The sequence below is a fragment of the Myotis yumanensis genome, unplaced genomic scaffold (genome assembly GCF_028538775.1).
Source record: "Myotis yumanensis isolate MYYU_CA2020_CCGP unplaced genomic scaffold, mMyoYum1.0.hap1 SCAF_6, whole genome shotgun sequence".
Taxonomy (NCBI): domain Eukaryota; kingdom Metazoa; phylum Chordata; class Mammalia; order Chiroptera; family Vespertilionidae; genus Myotis; species Myotis yumanensis.
Genome location: NW_027223757.1, coordinates 22079456 through 22098169, shown reverse-complemented (window position 1 = coordinate 22098169; position 18714 = coordinate 22079456). Strand labels below are relative to the sequence as shown.

General features: G+C 35.1%; 1 protein-coding gene across 11 annotated transcripts in view; it reads right to left on the bottom strand.

The window, feature by feature from the left end:
• EYA4 (EYA transcriptional coactivator and phosphatase 4) overlaps positions 1–18714 on the bottom strand; it is a 229639-nt gene that overhangs the window by 85301 nt on the left and 125624 nt on the right. For all 11 annotated transcript variants that reach the window (XM_070419250.1, XM_070419253.1, XM_070419249.1 and 8 more), the window contains exon 4: positions 12388–12437. In XM_070419250.1, coding sequence (XP_070275351.1) covers positions 12388–12437 — 50 coding nt within the window. The remainder of the gene's footprint in view (positions 1–12387; positions 12438–18714) is intronic.

Genomic DNA, 18714 nt, shown 5'->3' with positions numbered 1-18714 from the left:
CATATAGGCATGTTGCCAATTTATCCATGTAATGTGGAGGAGAAAAAATACTGTTGACATTTTTAAAAGTCAGGAAACTACTTTTAAAGCTAGAAAAATACGAAAGTATCGTCATTTAATGGGAACTTAGTTTCATGTCCCAGCACACGCTCCTGCCAGAATCCAATGCTATATAACTACTTACATTTTGATTTCCAGCAGATGTAGTCAAAGTTGACAACATTCTCCTGTGACTCATTAGAAAATATTTTCACTGAAAACATATTCTTGATTTAAAACATAAGTGGCCTCATTTGATTTTTTTCTCAGCAGCTTGTATCAACCTGTTTTTAACTTCCTAACTTTTCCCACCTTTCTACACTACATACCAACATCTTGATCTAGTGAACTAACCCAGATAATGAATAATATTGAATATCAGGTTCTCATAGTAATCCTGTACTTGAAAGAGAGAGAAAAATATACAAAAGTACTAGTTTAACAAAAGTAATTTCCTTCTGTCCCTAGTGCTTCATTAGGAATAATTTATATTTGCTCCAAATTAAAGGGTTTACAATCATAAAGGACAAATTATAACATAAATATGCTTGTTTTGACATTGGAAACAATTGCACATGTGTGAATTATGCCCAGATAATCCACCAGCAGAGCAAGCTGATTCCCCGGGACACTGACCTGGATTTAGCATGACCTGGTGTGGGCAGAGCTGACCTGAGCTGGCACTGCTCTAACCAGGACAGGGAAAGACAGCAGCCCAAAGAGAAATACCATGTAGTGATGTTTTACCTGAGAGGTATTCAATTAACTTTCACCTATGTGCTTTCTGATTAATCTTTAAACAAATGCAATCTCCTGCATCCTATACCAATTGCATCGGCAATAACAACCCTGTGCAGGTTTCTAGTCTATGTACGCATTTCACCAGTTGCAACGGGGGACAAGATTTTATTAAATACAATTTTAACTTGCAAATGGGACTATCAGGACTTTCTTTAGGAAACTAGCCTTTCCCATTTTACAGTGCACAATTTATCAAAGAAATGTCTACATTTTTAGTGAAATTCTGGATTCTATAATTTAGAATCTTCCCAAGTTTTCAAACAAATCGTCCGTAGCATGCATGTAAAAGGCGTTAATTTTAGGAGAGACCATTGAAATTTGAGGAGAGAAACACTTGTCAGACTGGGAAGTTCTAACTCCTATGACTGGCACTATCAACAGAAGAGCCAGCAGGGTAAAAGTAACATGAAAATGTGAAGAAAAAAGTAGCCACTGAATCAATCAGACTCACTAAATAGGCAGAAATGGAAACCTGCCCTGATAGTCACTCAGTTAGGGAGAGTTCAGCCAACTGAGGCAGCTTCAATGTGGATGTGAAAATTCAATTTAATGAAAATCTATTACATAAATTTTCCTTTCCCATAAGAAAAGGGATAAGGTTATTTAAAAAGTAAAAAACACTAAAAAATGCTTCAAATAAACTAGTCTCGGCAATCCCTTCAGCCTCACCATACACACAGAATCAATTCACATGGTTTGTGAAACCAGTTTGGTCACTCCCAGGAACTGCAGAGATGGAAAACAAGCATGCCTTTGCTATTCATTTGCTTCTTAACCTGAAAACAAGGCCCACATTTTGCACTATACTCTCTGCTTTCTTTCTTTTTTTTTTTTAGCAGCCACTCAGCTATTTTAATTAAATGGATCCTTAATGAATGACCATAGGGAAAAGGACACACAAAAGAATTCAATGTGAGAAATTTTGGAGTCTATCATATATGCAAGTATAGGAAATCAGTCCCAAAGACTTTCCAACCCGTTTATAGTACTGATAAACCATAAATCAAGAAGAGTTTATCAATATTTAAAAGCCAACTATTCCTAATAGTCTTCAGAGATCCTTAATTCCATTGCATTAAGAAAAAAAACTTCCCTGTGAAGTGAAATTCAATTTTATAAAAACTCATATGCCCTACTACCAAGAATTTGTTAGACAGAATGCATTGGATTGGAAATGAAATGGAAAGAATTAAAAAGCATTAAACATATAGGAATTTGGGAAATAATTCTGAATCCACACATTGCTCTTCTTGCACTAAGCAAAGGCCTTGAATTCCAGCTGTGGAGTTTATTGACTCTGTCTGTTATTGGGATGCAGACCCTGAATTGTTTTTCTAAGGTACCGATGGCTTGTGCTTTGCTGTCTATACTCTCCCGTGGATGCCCTTGTTCCAATGTCAAGTGTCTGTGAGAGCCATGACTGGGATTAATTGGTGCTTTTTCCAGCAACGCTGAGTGACTCATTCTGGACCCTGAGAAGGTTGGCTTTACTAGCTTCATATCAAAGTTGTTTCAGTACACGAGGCATGTATGAACTTTTAGGGTACGTAATCAGGCATCTACTGGGTACCTGGGGAGTTTCTGAAAACATGCCAGGGAGTTTGGGCTTCTCACTGTGACTGGGGCTACTACTGAGATTTGGAAGAAGACAAGGTTGAACAGTCATGCAATGTGTTGGGCCTGTATAACAAAGAACTGACTTCCAAATCCCCCCCTGGGAGACACTGGTGGGTCATCTACACTCCCAGTCACGTTGTACACACACACCTCCTTTTATCTCTACACATAGTTATCATCATTGCTTCTCTTTAAAGCAAACAAAAAAAATAACAAGAAACCCTAGGGTAATTACTACCCCCGAGCACATATGAAACATTATGTTAACGAACATGTAAAAGACCGTGTCTGAGCTACAGCAGCCTGTTTTCTCTCCCAGGCGATGTCAGGCACCATGCTCCCTCCTAAAGCCTGCAGTCATCACCACAACAGCTGCCGCCTGAAGGGTGTGGTGCATCTGCCTTGGTGTTCTGCCAGACCACATTAATCATCTTTTTCCCAGGCACTACCATGATATCTACCATCCCTGTTAGTTGAGACTCTGGATGGTCCATCTAAAGAAGAATAAAAAAAAAATGAGAGAACAAGTAACATGGGGATATAAATTATAAAGGATTACATCACTTCATGTAATAAGACTGTGGGTGTTCCTGAAAAGATACTGTTATTTTAGAGAGGTATGGAATTTCTACGAATTAATCATATGACAGAACATAATAATCAAGCCTACAAAAACAGAACAATTGTTCCCTAAATGAACTTTTGTGCCAAGCAGCGTTTTCACATATGGTGTTGCTTAAAGATAAAGGTATAACACCCTATCGTAAAAGCCATCCTAAGAAAGAAGAAAGGAACACAAAAGGAAAGGGGGAAAAAGAATGAGGGAAGAATAGAGACTGATTGTTAAATTTCTATCTCAAAAAGTTTGGTAAGAGTATAATAATTATAATTAGAGTAACCATAAAATTTACTGGGCTTTTGTTAAAAGTAAAGAGTTTCTGAGCAGAGAGGACACTGGGACAGCAGGTATAACTGAGACTGTATTTGGGGCAAGCTGGGATGCATAGTCACCTTCTTGCTGCAGTGAACTTAGAGGTGTCTCTTAGATTTGACCTTATTTACAAATGACATGAAAGCCTTATTAGTCATTATATGGCATACTGCAGTGAGAACAGTGTAGGTAAAGACTCATTCATTCATTCATATAATAAATTATTTGTTGCCTTCCTACTATGTGCCAGGTACTGTACCAGGTACCTAGACTAGATTTTAAAAATCCCAAAATGATCCAGTCATTGAGTTGCTCCTAATGGGAAAAATAAATAATTCTACAAAGCCTCAGTTATCCATAACCTGCAAGAAATGATCATTAGGGTTTAGTCAAATTTTCTGGGTGGCTGAGATGTACATCACTATCAGCAATAGCACCTTTAATATGGAATCATTTTGTATAAAAATAATTCCAAAATGTGTTATGATGCTAAGCATAGTTCAACTTTTACTTTGAGAATCAAGGTGATCAATAATAATGAGAATCTTTACACTGAACTAGGCAGACCAATGCCCTCAGGGATTACGGAAGCACAGAGGGCTTCTGGTGTTAATGCCAGAATAACCATGGGATTAAGCAATTTGCATTCTTACATTTATGTTTGATTATTTTTCTTTTTCATTTTTTATTCTTAAACCATCACTTCTCAATACTATTGCTATGCCTGTTTGTAATAAGAGTAATTTAAATTCACCTAATGTATGGTATGTACTTCTCTAAGAGTTTTCTATCTAGTCCTCCATTTAGTCCTTAAAATACCTCCATGGGATGATATGGTATTAGTCCCATTTTACAGACAATGAAATCTGAAGCACGGAGGAGTGGTTTGCTCCAGGTCAGAGAGCTGGGAACTGAACTCAGTAGTCTCCCGTGTTTGCACACTATGTAGTGTTAGCATGCCCACATCCACTTTAATGAGCTATGAACCTTTAGAATTATGTATACGGTAAAAGAAAATATGAGAGTCAAGCATGTGGGTTTGAGGCAATGAATTCCATGACACCTAGATTTGTCATCAGGCCTTTTTCTTTCTCTGTACTTCACAAATATGCCTATGTGGACGAACTGATAGACAACTCCATTTGCCAAGTTTATGGAGCCTTAGAAATTAATTATAATTCAAATAAAAGCATTCTTACAATGCAAGAATATTGCAACTATTCTTAAGTTGGATATTTTCTTATTAAAAACTTAGAGTTTTTAAGAAAGTTAAAGTTTAATTTTAGTTACATGAATTTTAAAAATATAAAGACAGTTATTTGGCACAGGAAGCATGCCAGAAAGACATCAAGTATCAGGTGATAGAAATTCATAAACACATGAACAAAGACTTCATTCACCCATTGGCTTACTGGAAAGCAAATGAGAACATTTTGTAGGTTGCTAAGACAACTGAGAAGTGATGATTTAAATGTGAGATAATGAGCAGAATCTCTGTACCTTTACAAATCAATTTTTTGGAATCCCTACTAAGCCCTCATCTACATTTATAACTAAAACCTTAAGAGCATTATTTAAGAAAGGAAAAAAAAAACAGCTTTCAGGTGTTTGAGCTATGCCGATGAAGGAGCCTGAAGCCTTCTGATCAGGAGAGAGCCCTGGTTGGAGGATGTGTGTGGTGTGGCAAAGAGGGGTGTTTCTGGCTGGATCAAGCCCATCTTGTAGCAGTGATGGATGAGGTGCCTTTCAAAGAATTACCAATAAGTCAAAAAATTATTGGCAACTGAAATAGTAGCTTTTTCTAGAATATTCCTATTTTAAATTTGAAACTCTGGGCTCATTCCTTTTAGCCACACTGTCCTCCCTGCTTGAACACACCAGGAAGGCTTCCACTGAAAGGCCTATGCACTGGCTCATTTCTGAGAGAATGTACTTCCCCAGCCCACTTCTTGACTTATTTCCTTTTTTTCCTTCAAGTTTTTGCTTTAAGATCATCCAATTTAAAATTACAACTAACTTCTCCCCAGTACACTGCATCCTTGTTTTATTCCCTAGTACTTACCATCTCCTAACATACTCCATCATCATGTATGCTCCTGTTTTTACATCTATAAGTATCTCAAGCATTCAGACATAGATGTCCAATAAATAGTAACTTTAAGGGCAAGAATAGTGTTCCTGTAATTAAACTGTTGGAAAGAAAACTGTGAGATCCTCTTGTTTCTTCCCACTTTAAGTTGACACAACATGAAGCGGGTCTCCCAACGCCTCTATGTTTCCATTCACACTGAGTCTAGAACTTTTCACTGAACATACCCCACATCCAGAAAAACCATAAGGATTTATTCAGCTCAGTAACTCCTAAGCAGACTATGAACCATAAGGGATATACTCAGAGGCCTTCACTGCCTCCATCCCTAATAATTTTAATTATCACTATGATGCAAAGTAGAATCTTGTCTTAGTTCCTCGGGTCCTCTGAATGAAAGTCACAAAACAGATGCTACTTTAATGTAATGTGTTACTATGACCAAATTAACTCAAAGCAGCTAACAGTCCCCAGAAAGACTGTTTCGTATTATCACCCATAAAGACTTCAGAGAAACTCAGTTTACAAGAGGCTGACCAGAAACATGGCTATTCTCTGGAATTCATCACCAGTACATGTGGTGAAATCAAGCACTTTCTCCTATTTAGAGAATAATGCAAGCTGTCAGTAGGAAGAGGCCAGGTCCCACCCACTGCACCATGCTTATTTCAAGTCAAATCTATTGTTTCATCCTCTATATACATTCGTTCTCAATACAAAAAAAATTAAAAATATATGATGTAGAAGATTGAGAAAATGTATTTAAAGCATGAAAAAAGTTGTGTATAATGCCTCCCCAAATAACCACAATTTGCTCAGTCTCTCAGGCCTTTTAAATACATCTCATACCTGGTTTCTCTGCTTCCAGGCAACAAGGCCATGGCTAATCTGTCATCACAAGTTCAATTTTAATCAGAAATCCACTGGTGACCTCCCAATGCTTGCAAAGACAGGTTGCCAAAACTTAGAGTTTGGACTCCAAGTTATTGTATTTATTTGATATATTTGAGAATTTGTTTGTTTTTTGTTTGTTTTTTTTAAAGAAAGTCCATGCCTAGATGCTTATTTTGGCAAAACTGTCTTTAGAAAGGTCAATAACATAAGCTGCAGTATGAAGTGCATTCATCAGATAATCATTTAACAACTGGATTAATCACAGGAAATGGAGGAAGCAATTTACATTTGGGTTGGTAACTGGGAGCAGAAGAGAAGACTGGGTCCACTGAACAGCAACTTGTCAGCCTGGCGATAGGGATAGGGAGGTAAGAAATTGGTAGGTTTACAGAAGTGAATGGAGCTTCTCTTCCTTTAAGTTTGGTTGTCACTCCACTTAAAGATCTCTCAAGCTATCTCTACTTTGCAGGTCTTAGTTTATAGATTTCTGATGTATGAAATCAAGCTCCTAGTCTTCGTATTAGTGAAATGGATAACCACTGAGTTATATCTAATTAGGGAGTGGGAGAATGATGCATGCTGGATTATATAAAATGAAAGACTTGGGGGAGGGGTTTTGAATATAACAGACCAGTTATATATTCTGGGCAGAAATAAAAAGTAGATGACATTTTTGGGGTTATCTGCTCAGTATCTTGGAAGTTCTTCTCACCCCTGCTTCATATACTCCCAAGGGGTGGTTCCTGAAAGCCATGTTTCTGTTTTGTGAATCTGTCTTTCTAATACCATTACCTTCCCTGGAAATGCTCTCAAAATTGGGAAGAGAAAAATAAACTTCTAACAAGACACAGGTCAACTAAACCATTTTATATAGCGATTGAGTTTTCAGCATCTTTCTCTTCAAATCCTGAAACACAAAAATTAGATTGCATTCTTAGAATACTTATCTATTAATCATCCATCATGTTCAGGGGAAGGTTACCTTATAACTTGAAAGAGCTGGTTTTAAACAACTACAAGGAATGAATTATTATTTTGTATTGTGATTAGTAATTTTCTGGGTTATTTAGTCCAAAAGAGAGTCTATGCTAGTAATATACTAAGTCCAAAAAAATGCTTATATAATCCCATGGACTGTACAGCTAGATTGTGTTACTGAGAATACCTAATTTTATTGGTATTATGTCCTGAAATTTTCAAGATTGAGAACATGCAACCAGGTAGTAATACTTTCTCAGGCTTCTTGGAATAGAATATTGGGCTAGATGTACTTCTGATTTGACACAGTGAAATACTGTATATGTTTTTACTGGTATAAAAAAATACGGCATTTAACTTTTAACCAAAAATTATATGCAGATAAACAGTTCTGAATTCTGGAAGCATGCAATAATTATTATCAAATAAACATGTATAACTTAATGTGTGAATTATAACATTGCTAAATCATAATTATTTACATAAGATGAATAAATTGTATTTTTAAAGTTTTACCCATAGACGCTGAACAGATAAACTTCCTGAGACTCATGGAACTACTAGGATGTTAAACAAAGATTCATTCCAAATGCTGGAGAGTCTCCTGCCTTTCTCTTTATAATTGTAAAGTTAGGATAGACTAGGGTAAAGTTAGGATGGCCATGGCTTTGCTGATTTCAGGCAATCATTAATTTCTCAGCAAACCCAATTTCTTTAACCTACAAAGTGGAGAAGAGTTCACCTCCACCATTACCTACAGAACCATCTTACACTCTAGATGGAAAAACTATCATCTTAGCTCATACGCACCATTGTACTTTCTATATTTTAATACTCTCCCTTAGATTCCCTTATTGTAATCTGCTGTTGGTACTGTGGCCAAGATGGGATGAAGCAGTAACATAAAAAGAACTAATATATTTCCTGGAAGTCACTTATCAACCCAGTTTTGCCAAAATTATTACTTCCATTCATTCCTTAATTAACAGACTGAGTTTAAAACAAAAATTGCTTGACTTGAGTTTTATTTTCTTTCTATATTCTTGATCTCATCATGAGGAAATTACTACACTAATTAGTGGCCCCAAAAGGAAAAAAGTAAAGAATAATGCAACTTCATCCAATAAGATCACCAAAGAAATCATTCTAATATTATGGAGACTATTTTAACAAATAAACACTCTATGATTATTTGCCAAGAATGCAATTAAAGAATAAAATGAATTATTTTCTCACTTGCTATCAGAAATGAAAAGGACTAAAAGCAAAAGAATACAAAAAATGTGGGGCTCAAAGAAACATCTGCTATTAACTTCTCTTGTCCAGGAGCTGTCTCTTACAGTAAAATTAAATAAGATCAATGTATGTTCAGTGATGACTCAAAGGAGGCACACATCTACACCAATAAATTCACCATGAATATAGACAAAATCGGCATAAGATATTTCCGTTTATGTTGTAAGATGGTCTACCTAGTAACAAACAATTTTAAGGTATGGTCAAGTATTTTATGGTTAACAGTTTTAGGAACAAAGGCCAACAATACTATATTCTGGATATGGCAAACGACACAGAGAAAAGTAAATGAAGCAACATTGAGAAATGCCACTTTTCTATGTAGCACATTATAGGCCTTTTCATATGACACCAAGTTCAATACAGTTTTAGGAACCTGAGAAAACACTGTCCCTAACATCTGACTTTCAGTGTGTACACACAAGTTATTTCTAAGAAGATATTTTTACCTTATTTACATTGAATTGGTTTGTAAATTCTCTTTCTCCCCAACTACCAGTCACATCTGCAGCTCAAGCATTTCTTTCCCAAGAAAGAATTAAGGCCAAGCAAGACAAAGAATTTGCTGATACACATATGTCACTCCAAGAATTTTCCTGACAAAGTCTCCACACCCAATTTAATTACTTCCCTACTGTAAAAACACTTTCCATCTGTATTCATTCTAATCTTTTCAAATCCAAAACCAACATACTATAAAGTGAGCTAAATGAGTGACATGAGCGTTAGGTTCCAAGTGAGGCAGCACTTTATAAGGCAGTGGGTCTGCAGCCGGCATGCATTTTATGCTGATGCAGTATTTCATTTGGAGCTCAGTTCTTTACTTCGTATTTTGTTAGAATAGAATTATCTAGCCCTAGGCTTTTAAATGTCTATCTGAATCTCTCATATTATTCATTCTCTCTCTCTCTCTCTCTCTCTCTCTCCCCCTCTCTCTCTCTCTCTTTCTCTCTCTCCTCTCCATCCTTCCCTCTAGCATGGAAAGGGAGAGGGAAAGAGGGGGAGAGGGAGAGAATATCTGAATGTTTGTGGTTTTTGATGACCATAAAAGAATCTAGTCATATATGTATATAATAAAGTAATGTTGTCTATAATAAAGGCATTTTGGTGTGGGGTGTTTTCTGAAAGGTTATTAAAAACTGAACCTTAGTACATGCATATAATAAATACTATGTGGGGCATTTCTTTTTATACTAATATATATTTTTATTGATTTCAGAGAGGAAGAGAGAGAGAGAAAAATTAATGATGAGAGAGAATCATTGATTGGCTGACTCCTGCACGCCCCACACTGGAGATCAAGCCTGCAACCTGGGCATGTGCCCTGACCGGGAATCAAACCATGACCTCCTGGTTGAAGCTCAACCACTGGGCCACACTGGCCGGGCTGGACATTTCTTGATTCGCTGACTATTCAGTAAGTTATTGTATGCTTTTTGATCAGAATGTTCTTTAGCATATTTTATTCTCTTCTTGGTATTCCATCATTGCATTAATTAAGTGCTAGTTTTGGCACTCCAATACCTAATACCTATGACTAACAGAGAATCTAAGAATAGTCACATCTTTATTTTACAGACACTTCTAGGCTTTGCAGACTGTCCCCTGCACCAGAAGTTAAGAGAGATGACTATCCATTATCAAAATGACTGGGCAATTTTGAACCAATAAGTGATTCTAGATCATCTTGAAGGTCTTTCCACCTTGGATTTTAATAAGTAAGGATTGTTGTTGTTGTTTTGATATCACAAAGTAATAGAGTCTTTAGAAATTGATTTGTCTAATTTTACCCATTTATATCACAGATTAGGAAACTTTTAGAAGCAGCTAATCCATGGTAACTGACTACTGGTTTCCAGGAAGTCAAGCTACTTTTCAATTAATATATAATATATAATTTATTATACATTAATATATTAATATAATACATTAAATATATGATATATTATAAAATGATAAAATACATTTTAGGTAGTCTTTTTAACATAGTAATTACTTGCCTTAAAAATAAAATTGTACTTTTAAGGCCATATGACCTGAGATTTACTAGATAAAAGAAAATGATCTAATTCTAGGTTTAAATACACTGAGCTCTAAACTCTATTTCTTCTCTGACTTATTTACATCAATTGTGAATACAATCAGTTTGGTGGCTTGCTTCATTTACTGAAGCACAACATTATCTGTCCAAAAATCCCGAGTGGCTTGAAGGGTAAAAATATTTGATATGAAATATTAATAAGAATGGTGGTATTGTTCTGTTTTTCTTAGTAATCCTCAAGACCAGCTGCTTGCAAAAATTATTGAATTACTTAAATAACAAGCCATAGGTACGTCACTCATAGATGTCAGTGAAATTCTTCAGAAGGAAATATCTACGCATCCTGGAATTACTGCTTTGTAGGAAACCATGTAATAGTTCATCCATTTCCTACTGCTCCAATAAGCTAAAACTATTTGGTTCTCTTTTGATACCTAATTATAAAGAAAAAAGATCAAATGTCATAAATTTTATAGCAGATTATATACTTAATGATCCAAAAGAAAAGTATATAATCATTTTAATATAAAATGTATAGGAATTAATTATAGAAATGCCATACTGCATAAAGCAAAGGAAAGGTTACTCAAATTGTAAATGGACTGTACAAATATGTACTTCCCATCCAAAAAGAATATATGGCAGTTATTAGCACATTACCTAGAGCTATATTGTTTTATTATACCAAGAAAATCTCTGTGTACATCAGATGTTGGAACAAGTAGGATAAAATAAACAGACCCATCTCACCATTAAATATAAATTTCTTAATGCAATAGGTTATGGTATACCATTAATATCATATTAAGGATATATGTTTATTATAGCAATGTATTTGCAGTACTTTCCCCTATCTATTTAAAATTGAGACCCTGGATCTCAAAATGAAAATGTGTAGGTCTGAAAAAATCTGTTGGGCATGTAGTGACTTGACCATTTTCATTCATTATTTATACAAGTTCCAAATAACCAAAAAGAGAATTAAGTTATATTTTTCCAATTTGACAGCATCCACAAAATCTAGCAATGATTGAAAAGAAAAAGAAATACTGTGGGGTTTTTTTTTTTTTTATAAACATAGACTTGAAACTTATTCAGTTTGTGGCAAAATCTCAGATGTGAATACATGAAAGGAGGTTGGTAAGAAAAATGAAGATGAATGTAAAATAATGAATGCCAAGGGAAGATAATTTCAAGTATTTCTAGAGATGTTTCTGCTATTATTCTTTAAAGCTGACTTTAATCATTGTTGTCTTTTTTTATTAATATTATGATTAACTAGAGGCCCAGTGCATGAAATTTGTGCACGGGTAGGGTCCCTAGGCCTGGCCAGCGATCAGGGCTGATCTAGGGGCAACCAGCGGCGTGATGGGGGGACCCCCCGCTGGCACCTGCCTTGCCTGGCCTGGCGCCGCCTGCTCCCCAGCCCCACCCCCTGCTGCCACTGCTGGTCGGGGCCTGCGAGCTGGGGGAAGCTCCTGTGTTGAGCGTCTGCCTCTTAGTGGTCAGTGTGCGTTATAGCGACTGGTTGTTCCGTCGTTCGGTCGATTTGCATATTAGGCTTTCATTATATAGGATGGTACCCTAGCCAGTCAATTTCCAGACAGATAAGTTCTTTAAGAAACTCAGTATTTCAAATCACAGCTGTATCTGGAAAATTGCAATATTTCTTAGAAAGTCTTGGCCTCCATTTTACTGTACCTGGAATTCTGAGGTTCTGAAACATCTGATTCTGTGCAGGTTTTCTTTACCTGTAAGAAAAGAGCTCTAGTTATTCTCATATGAAAATATAACTTCCTCGTTCAGGTTCACACACTTGTTAAACTTAAAGTGGATACAGCTCTGCTCACCAAGATCTCTATAAAATACTCCCCACATTTTACAGCAGCAGCATGCAGTACTAAATAGTGTATTTCATTATTTTTCCCATGAACAGCTGCCAAAGGCACTTCCCTAGACTCCATTAGTATATAAAATGTTCAGCTAAAATAGCCCAGGACTAGTTCAATGAGGAACAAAGAAACCAAAGAACCAGGAACTAGAAAGCCATACTGTTCCCAATTCACCAAGAAATGTTTTTCAATCGATACTGCTTCTGTCTCCTACTAAAACACACAATAATAAACAGTAGGTTCTGGGGGCAAAGCACAGTGTTAGCTAAAACACTCATACATTAATTTTCATTTTCTCAATCCAGTGGCTGTATGTTCTCAGCATATTAATTAAGTTTCCACATTGCTCTCAGGCTTCTCACATATATTTGCAGTATATTTTTGCAGACTATAGTTCAACTTTGTGGTATTTAACCCACAAAAGGTAAAGAATGAAAATAACTTTTACTTCGGGGACATGCTATCCATTTCTATACAATAGAGTGTAATAGATTTTCTCAAATAAGGTAAGCACAAATCCATTGCCCTTCACAATTTAACTGCAATCACAGTTACGTGTGTTTGATTATTTTTATGGTCTTAATGGTATATTGTATGCAAAACAAACTCAATTTCAAAAATCCTTTAGTGAATCTGAAGCATTAACAACATACATTTCCAAGTCCACTGTCATATATTCTGGGTGTCTATATTGCCATGGTCTATTTACGTAACTACAAAATCCAAGGCGCCTTAAATTCGGATGTGTAGCTTGGAAGTGCCCATAAGTATACTGAATGTACACTATGGGTATGAACTGCAGTATAAGTGGCATCACTTAAAAGTATGTTTTGAATTTCAAAGATACAGCATTGTCTTTGTAGCACACGACTCTTTTCTCCTCTGATTAGAAGAATGCTTATAAACAAACACACAGAAAACCCCTACACATTAAAAAATCTGTCTTTTGCTATAAATTTTAAGCCCAGACATTTTCACAATGTGGGCAACCAATTATTTGCTTGATTAACTGTTATCTCATTTATATCTTGTGTGCACATTTATAAAATGTGAAATGAAACTGATTAGCAAAGAGATGATCCTATTTGTAACATTTTCTATGCCCATTACATGGAATTCAGCACCATGAGATGAAAGGGTGAAGAAATGTTTCTAAGAGTAATTAGTTTAAAAAAATACTTTTCTTAAAATGTCAACATAGAAGTCACTACAAAACCCATGAAAGTCTTACGTTCACTAAAATTTGTCCAAGGAAAATAAAAACTGAGAGGGAAGGATACCAGAATAAAACCCTCTTGCCCACTGGTTCTTTCCTATGATTCATCACCAGAATCTACAGGAACTGCCCAATAAATATGTAGAAATCATCTCAAAGTGAATGTCATGTTCCTCAAGACTATGATGACTTGACTTGGGGACTGACTGAAGAAGCTCCAGGGCACATATGCACACTAGAAATATACACCCAAGCAAGAATCAGAACCTAGACAAGCTTCCTGTGGTTCAAAAAACAAAGAACAAATTTTTAATATGCATAGCTACACAAAACATCATTGCCCACATAATTACCAGAAAGTTCTGATTATTTTAATTTTCTCTCAGAGTAGTAACTATAATGGTAGAGGACACATCTATTGATTACTTACTATCTAGTACCCATAGAGTCCTAGATCCATAGCTAATAAATATGTGATAAATGATTGAAGTATAGATATTCTCTTAGATATTGTAAGTGTGCATTATTCAAAATGATTCTTTTTAGGGCTTTCCTTCATTTGCTCATGGTCAAATGAGGGAAGAATAATATTTGGGATACCATGACTTCTATAGGAGAAGTTGATTCAGTGTTGTAAGTGTTCAAAGGATAATCTAACCCAGCCAAAGAAAGATGGGGATGGCAACAAACTTCTGAAGCAAGTCTTAAAGGGTACAGGCCTCAAAGAAAGGCAAGTATTTCAACATCATGAGGTTTGCGTGAGGAACCATATCATGAAGACCTTATAAATGGTAAAGAATCTGGAATATAATTTTGGTCCAATGAAGACCATTTAAGGGTTTTAAGAAACAGACTGAGTAGAGATGATATAGGACAGGGGTGGAGAACGTCAAGCCCACGAGCTGCAAAGGGCCATGAAATCATATGGTCTGCTGCTGCCAAGCATTAGGAGTGAAGTAATTAAATGTTTGAGCAAATACAGCAGGCTAATTTTTAAGATGATAATTTTGTATGGCCCATGAATGATGTTATAAATATCCAAATGGCCCTTGGCAGAAAAAAGGCTCCCATCCCTGGTACAGAAGATAGTGTGGATGTCCGCCTGCAGTAGCTCAGTGGTTGAGTGTTGACCTATGAACCAGGAGGCCACAGTTCAGTTCCTGGTCAGGGTTGGAGGCTCGACCCCCAGTAGGGCGTGTACAGGAGGCAGCCAATCAATGATTCTCTCTCATAGTTGATGTTTCTCTCCCTCTCCCTTCCTTTCTAAAATAAATAAAAATATATTTTAATAAAAGAAGATAGTATGGAAGGAGGACAAGATGAGGGCTGAAAGACATAACAGCCAAATGCAACAGGAGAGAAAGTATAAGTTCCATGAAAGCAGAGAGGGCACTGATCTTGTACATCACTACATCCCTAAACTTAAATAGGTGCTCCTGGCTGTGGTCTAAATGTTTGTGCCCTCCCAGAATTCATATGTTTAAATTCTAACCTTAAAAGATAAGGAAGGTGGGTGTTTGGAGGTGCTTAGATCATGAAGGTGGATCCTTTCTGAATGGGATTAATGCTCTTATAAAAGAGACCCCCACAGAATACCCTAAACCTTCTACCATTGAGGACACAACAAGAAGGAGATGGCAATGAACCAGAAAGCGGACTCTCATCAGACACAAGCAGGCTAGTGTCTTGATCTTGGACTTTCTAAATTCCAGAATTATGAGAAATAAATTCATGTTGTTTGTAAACTACCTAGCCTGTGGTATTTTGTTACAGCAACACGAATGGGCTAAGAGAATCCCTAAATATTAGTTTACTAAGTGAATAATTCAATTCATTGGTGAGAGATGGTAAAGAACCATGGGGAGTTGAGAGGATGTTTTTGACAGATATTTCTGACACAGAATTGTCAGAACACTGTTATCAACTGAGGCAAAGTATAAAGTATAATATGATCTGACCTTTTAATACATTCTTGAAAAAAAATTTTAGTAATACCAAAAACTGAAAAAAAGTTCTTATGACTTTAAAATACTTTAAAACCTTACCTTATTTCTAAATCGATGGAGAAAAGTTAAATGAATCATTAAGAAAGTTATATGTTTATGGTGTCTTGAACATGAAATTAGAAGCCAAATGGAAAGTTTTACCTAAATTTGAACACACCCTCTCATTTGAGAGATCAGCAACACTTCATTAAATGGTGAGTGCTGAAACATATATGCTATTGAAGAAAGAATATTATTACAAAATATATAGAACTTTCTTTCTTTAATGACTACCAATATAGTTTTGAATACAGTTAAAACATGCAGGCCAAGAAATGAGACAAAATCTCATCCTATAATTTAAATACAAATCCTAGTTTTCATAAAACACGCAAGGAGGTGGGCAAAAAACATGACAATGTTAAATACCTTTAAGTGGTTGCATTAATATGAATTTTAACTCTACTTAATGTTACTAAAGTACATGTATCATCAAAGCAAGATGAAAAAGAATTAAAAATTTAACTATTATAATAAACATATAAATGTTTCAAAACACTGAATTTTTAAAAATAAATGAATAAACATTACCTAAATGAATAGTACCTAAAATTTTTGAGTGTTTGTCATATGCCAGGCACAGTGCTAGGTAGATACTATTTTTTCTTCAATTCACAGATGATAATATTGAGAACCAGAAAAATTAATCTGCAAGTGATTTCTATAATAAATTTCAAATCCAGATTTATGAAGGCATTATAACCAGGACATGTTAAGAACCTAATATTCATAAACATATAAGCTGAAATGTTTAAAATTAAGATGCAAAAGTCTTAATATTTAAAAGTTCAGTTTTTATTACATTTTAATAATAAGTACCACCAATTATGCTTTTTCACTCACCGTGCCAGACTATTTATATGTAATCACATTTAATCTATGAAGACAGGTATGATGGATGAAATCCTTCATTTACAAATGAGAAAACTAAGGCTCAAAAAACAACAAAATGAACCACCTAAGGTCCAATGTTCTATAGCCAGCACAAAGAGGGGTGGAATTTGAACTGAAAGCTATGCAACAAGCCCTTCTTTTTCTTTCATGCTAGATATGCCTATTGCTTTTGTTAGTTGTTTTTTAACTAAGAGTTGAAACTAATGTTCCAAGGAACACTTTTTAAAGAACCTACCAGTTACTTCTTGTTAATATATCTATGAAACGAATCTTTTAAATTGGACTACCGAAGAAATCAGTTTTACCAAGCACCAGTAAGCAATGTTCTGAAGAAAATATCTAAATACCTCTAGGATCCACCACCCTACCAACTGCCAAAAACATCTAATATGAAAGACAACTTCCATTTTTTGTTTCCTGTCTGAAATAGCAAGATCCATTCATTCAACAAGGCTTTACTGAATGCATTGGGTATACCAGAGACCATTCTAGGAATGGAGAAAACTAGACCTGGGCAGACCAAGAGAATCACCACTAGCTACATGGCTATTAGACCTTGCAACATGACTAGTCTAAACTGAGATGTGCTATAAGTGCAAAAGGCACACAGCATTTCAAAGACTTAGCATGAAAAAAATGTAAAAATCTTAATATTTTTATATTGAGAAATGAAATGATATTTTAGATCTACTGGGTTCAATTAAAGAAATCTCCTTGTTTCTTTTCAACTTTTCTAATGCAGTTACTAGAAAATTCAAACTACATATGTGCTTGCACCATATTTCTTTGAATAGCACTAACTTAGACCAACAAAAACCTGTCTGCAGGGATCATACATTCTAGTGGAGGAGACATACAGTATATAAGTAAACAGGTAAAATGAATATAATGGCAGCAGTGGTAAGTGCCAAGAGAAAATAAATCAGAATGAATGGGTAGAGAAGATTGGTCAATGTTATTACATTAGTTAGACAATGGTAAAAAAAAAATTTTGTTCTTATTTGACAATAGCATTCACTCTTTAAGTTTTTTGGGGAGCTGTATGTACATGAATAACTGAAATTATATTTTTTTACCTAAAACTAATACAAAATAATATTGAATATAAACTGTAATGGAAAAAAACCACGTACTTTTTAAAATAAATTATAAAGAATGTGGTATTTGTTATTTGGAATCATGAAAACTTTCAATATCTCAAAAATATGGGTAAAAATGTAATTTCTAGACTGTTTTGCATCATAACTATGATATTCAAGTATAAAACTCACCTTAAAAGATTTCATATTTTCTAACCATGTGGTGCTTTGAGCTTATGATCTTTTGTATGAATTAACTTTTGTAAGAACGAAAAACATGATTAACTCGTAAGAAATCTGCAGAAAAGAATGTTTCTTTTATCTTACCATTCCATCTTTTTAAAAAGCTGGAACCAATTATCCCAATTATTTTCTACTTAATCTCACTGTTTATAAGTCCTGAAGTATTAATGAGAATAAAACAATTTAATGGACTGAATATTGGAAGAAGACATTTTAAAAAGACCTCTCTTGTAATTTCATTTTGTTTTGAAATGCACTAATGACTAAGTCTTAATTATACAATACCATGAAAATGAAAGATCAATTCTGCAACTATACATCCAAGATAAAACTTTTAAAAATGAAAGTGTGCTAATGTAATGAATGACTTATCACGTATAATTTTACAGGTGATATTTTAGAAAATCTTCCTTTTCTGAACTGTGTAGAAAACATAATGTGAATCAGATTATTGTCAACTTTGGTTATACTAAATGTGAATATGCTACAATGTGAATCTGACTGAGTCAATATTTATACCAATACTGTACCATATCAATGCCTAGTTTTTGTGTTAATGTACATATTATAAAATATATTTATGACTGAGTTAGATAAAATAATTCTAAATAATTGTCTGATAAAGCAGAATGTGTTATCTTTAGGTTCTGACTTTGTGA